At 39.1% G+C, this 4,289-nt stretch overlaps 1 protein-coding gene across 1 annotated transcript; it reads left to right on the forward strand.

The window, feature by feature from the left end:
• Positions 1–2,689: 2,689 nt before the first annotated feature.
• On the forward strand, positions 2,690–3,322 carry LOC112651915 (signal recognition particle 14 kDa protein-like). The gene has a single exon (XM_025435266.3). The coding sequence runs from the start codon at positions 2,710–2,712 to the stop codon at positions 3,037–3,039; it is 330 nt and encodes a 109-aa protein (XP_025291051.1). The 5' UTR covers positions 2,690–2,709; the 3' UTR covers positions 3,040–3,322.
• The last annotated feature ends 967 nt before the right edge of the window (positions 3,323–4,289 follow it).

Consider the following 4,289-nt stretch of genomic DNA (forward strand, 5'->3'; position numbering starts at 1 on the left):
ACCTGGGTGGCTCAGCAGTTGAGCGTCTGCCTTTGGCTCAGGGCGTGATCCTGGAGTCCCGGGATTGAGTCCCACATCGGGCTCCCTGCATGAAGCCTGCTTCTCCCTCTGCCTGTGTCTCTCCCTCTGTCTCTCTTTCCTTAATAAATAAATAAAATCTTAAAAAAATAGAATTTAATTTAAATTTACCACCTTAGCCATTTTTAAGTGTATTAAATGCATTGCTAATGTTGTGCAACTATCACTATCCTCCATCTTCACAATTCTTTTCATTTATAAAAACTGAAGCTCTATACACGTCCAACAACTCCCTATTCGTCCCACCCTCTGGCAACCAGCATTCTCCTTTCTGTCACTAGGATTTTGACGACTTTAAGTACCTCATGATAAGCGAGATCATATAGTATTTGTGTTTCTGTGGCTGGCTTACTTCACTTAGCATAATGTCCTCCAGTTTCACCCATGTTACCACCCATATTACTGAATTTCCTTCCTTTCTAGAATTGAATCATATTCCATTGTATGTATATACCACATTTTGCTTATCTATTCATCTATCAATGAACACTCGGGGTGCTTCCACATTTTAGCTATTGTGAAAAATGCTGCTGTGAACATGGGTAGTCAAATATCTCTTTAAGACCCTGTTTTCAATTTCTTTGGGTATGTACCCAGAAGAGGAATTGTCAGATCATATGGTACTTCTATTTTTAATTTTTTGAGGAACCGCCATACTGTTTTCCACAGCAGCTGCACCACTTTACATTTCTACCAACAGTGCACAAAGGTTCCAATAGCTCTACTTCCTCACCAACACTTGTTCTCTGGGGTCTTGTTTTTTTTGTTTTGTTTTATTTTGTTTTTTTTGTTGTTGTTGTTTTGAGGGTTTTTTTTTTTTTTAATAGTTGTCATTCTAGTGAGCATGAGGTGGTATCTAATTTTGATTTACATTTCCCTAATGTTCAGTGTCTTGGTTCATTCAGGTTGCCATAACAAAACACCTCAGACTGGGCAGTTTATAAACAACAGGAATTTATTTCTCACATTCTGGAGGCTGGAAGTCAGATGCTAGGGTGCCAGCCCAGTGTGGTGAGGGCTCTTCTCTAGGCCACAGTCTTCTCGCTGTGCCATCACACGGCCCAAGAAGTGAGGGAGCGCTCTAGAGCCTCTTTCATAAGGGCAATAATTCCATCCACAGGGCTCCACCCTCATGACTTCCCATTCACATCATGGTGTTAGTAATGTCGAGCATCTTATCATGGGTCCATTGACCATTTTTACATCTTCTTTGGGTTGGAGAAATGGTTATTTGAGTCCTTTGCTCATTTTTGAAACAGGCTGGTTTTTGGTTTTTGCTGAGTGTAGGAGTTCTGTATATATTTTGGATATGAATCACTTATCAGGTAATCAAAGTTGCAAATATGTTCTCCTATCCTGTGGGTTACCTTTTTACTCTGTTAATAGTGTCTTGTAATGCACAGAATTTTAAATTTTTTATGAAATCTACTTTGTCCATTTTTCCGTGTTACCTACACTTTTGGTGTCATAGCCAAGAAATCATTGCCAAGTCCAATGTTGGAAAGCTTTTGTCCCATATTTTCTTCTAAGAGTTTTATTGTTTTGAGCCTCATATTTATATCTTTGATCCATTTTGAGTTACTTTTTGTGTATGATGTTAGGTGTATAAGGGTCCGACTTCACTCTTTTGCATGTGGATATTCAATTTTCTAGGACGTTTGTTGAAAAGATTATCTTTTTCCCATTGAATAATTTTGGCACTCTTGTCAAACATCATTTGGCTGTATAGGTAAGGGTTTATTTCTGGGCTCTCTATTCTAGTCCATCGGTCTAGCCACCTGTCTTTGTGCCAGTGCCACACTGTTTTGATTGCCGCAGCTTTGTAGTAAGCTTTGAGGTCAGTAAGTATGAGTCCTTCAGCTTCTTTCCTCTATTTCAAGATTGTTTGTGCTATTTGAAGTCCCTGGAGATTCCATATGAATTTTAGGATGGATTTTTCCATTTCTGCAAAAAAAAAAAATCATTGGAATTTTAATAGGGATTGCACCAAATCTGTAAATCATTTTTGTCATATTAACATTTTTACAATATTAAACCTTCTAATCTGCGAACATGGGAAGTGTTTCCACTTTTTATGTCTTCCTTAATTTCTTTCAACAATGTCTTGTAGTTTTCATTGTACAAGACTTTTTCTCCTTGGTTAAATTTTCTTAAGTAGTTTATTCTTTCTGATGCTATTGTAAACGAAGTTGTGTTTGTAATTTCTTTTTCAGATTGTTCATTGTTAGAATATAAAAATGCATCTGGATTTTGTGTGTTGATTTGTACCCCGCTACTCTGCTGAATTCATTTATTAGTTTTAACAGTTTTTTGGGGGGGAGGATCTTTATAATTTTCTATATGTAAGCTCTATTATCTGCAAGCAGATAATTTTACTGTTTCCTTTCTAATTTGGATACCTCTTATTTCCTTTTCTTGCCTCATTACTCAGTCCAGAGCTTCCATTACTCTATTTATAGAAATGGCAAAAGCAGGCATCTTTGCCTTGTTCTTAATCTTAGAGGAAAAGCTTTCAGTCTTCGAACCATTGAGAATAATATTCACTTCTGGCTTTTCATATTTTCTTACTTATATTTTTAAATCTCTCTGGTTAGAGCCTTATGCTGATGCCTGGGAGCTAGCAGCCCCGGGATGGTGCTGCTGGAGAGGAAGCAGTTCCTGATGGAGCTGACCAGACTCTTCCAGAAGTGCCAGTTGTCGGTCAGCATGTTCATCACCCTGAAGAAGTATGATGGTCGAACTAAACCCATTCCAAGGAAAGGTTCTGTAGAGGGCTTTGAGCCCTCAGACAACAAGTGTCTGTTAAGAGCTACTGATGGAAAAAAGATCAGCACTGTGGTGAGCTCCAAAGAAGTAAACAAGTTTCAGATGGCTTACTCAAACCTACTGAGAGCTAACATGGATGGACTGAAGAAGAGGGACAAAAAGAGCAAGAGTAAGAAGAGCAAAGCAGCACAGTGAAGGGCACTGCATATCCTGCTCTCACCAGTTTACCACCCAGTTACTGTTTTTCCTTTGGTTTTTCCTTTTTGCCACAAAGCTAGGTTTCTCATTCCTCTGTGATAACTTTTCATGTGAGAAGAGGCTCATTTTGGATGGAACAAGGGCTGCAGTATTTACAGGATAGTTGTAAGAAGCCAAGTTTATTTTAGAATTGGTTGATTGGTTTGTGTTGCATGGTTATATATCCTGGGATTATAAAGTCTCTGTAGTTGTCTGTGTGAAGAACAATGTATCATTAAACCTGTATTTATCTGTAAAATAAAATAAAATGAAATAAAATAAAATAAAATAAAATAAAATAAATAAATCACTCTGGTTGCTGTTTGGGGAATTAAGTTACTGAGTGAGAGGGGCTCAAGATAGAAGCAGAGAGGCCACTCATGGACAATAGCAATAATCCATGCAAGGAATATTGAAGCTAGAAGCAAGATAGTGGCAGTGGGAGAAAGTGGGTAATTTTTTAGATATATTCTGAAGGCTGAACAGATAAGATTTATTGACAGATTGGATGTGGAACATGAGAGAAAGAGAAAAGTTAAGGATGACTTCAAGGTTTTAGGTCTGAAGAATTGGAAGTGGACTTGCTATTTACTAAGATGGGAAGTCTATTTTAGATATATTAAATTGAACCTCTCCTACTTGTTTACCAAAATGCTGAGTTAGACATCTATGTGGAGGCATCGAGGAGGGAGGGGATATATGAGTCTTGATTTTAGAGGAGAGGTCCAGGGTGGAAACATAAATTTGGGAGTTATCAGTGTATTAATGGTATATGAAGCCACAAGTTTGGCTGACGTTCTTAGGGAGTGAATGAGAGAGGAGAGGAGAGGAGAGGAGAGGAGAGGAGAGGAGAGGAGAGGAGAAGAGAAAGAAGAGAAGAGAAGAGAAGAGAAGAGAAGAGAAGAGAAGAGAAGAGAAGAGAAGAAGAGAAGAGAAGAGAAGAGAAAGAAGAGAAGGGAAGGGAAGGGAAGGGAAGGGAAGGGAAGGGAAGGGAAGGGAAGGGAAGGGAAGGGAAGGGAAGGGAAGGGAAGGGAAGGGAAGGGAAGCTTATTGTTGCTTATTCCTTTGTTTGCTAACTTGTTGGCCAGCCACCCTTCTCCAGTCTCCTTGGACACAGGGAAGGGAAGGGAAGGGAAGGGAAGGGAAGGGAAGGGAAGGGAAGGAAGAGAAGAGAAGAGAAGAGAAGAGAAGAGAAGAGAAGAGAAGAG

The sequence above is a fragment of the Canis lupus genome, chromosome 4, assembly GCF_003254725.2.
Source record: "Canis lupus dingo isolate Sandy chromosome 4, ASM325472v2, whole genome shotgun sequence".
Taxonomy (NCBI): domain Eukaryota; kingdom Metazoa; phylum Chordata; class Mammalia; order Carnivora; family Canidae; genus Canis; species Canis lupus.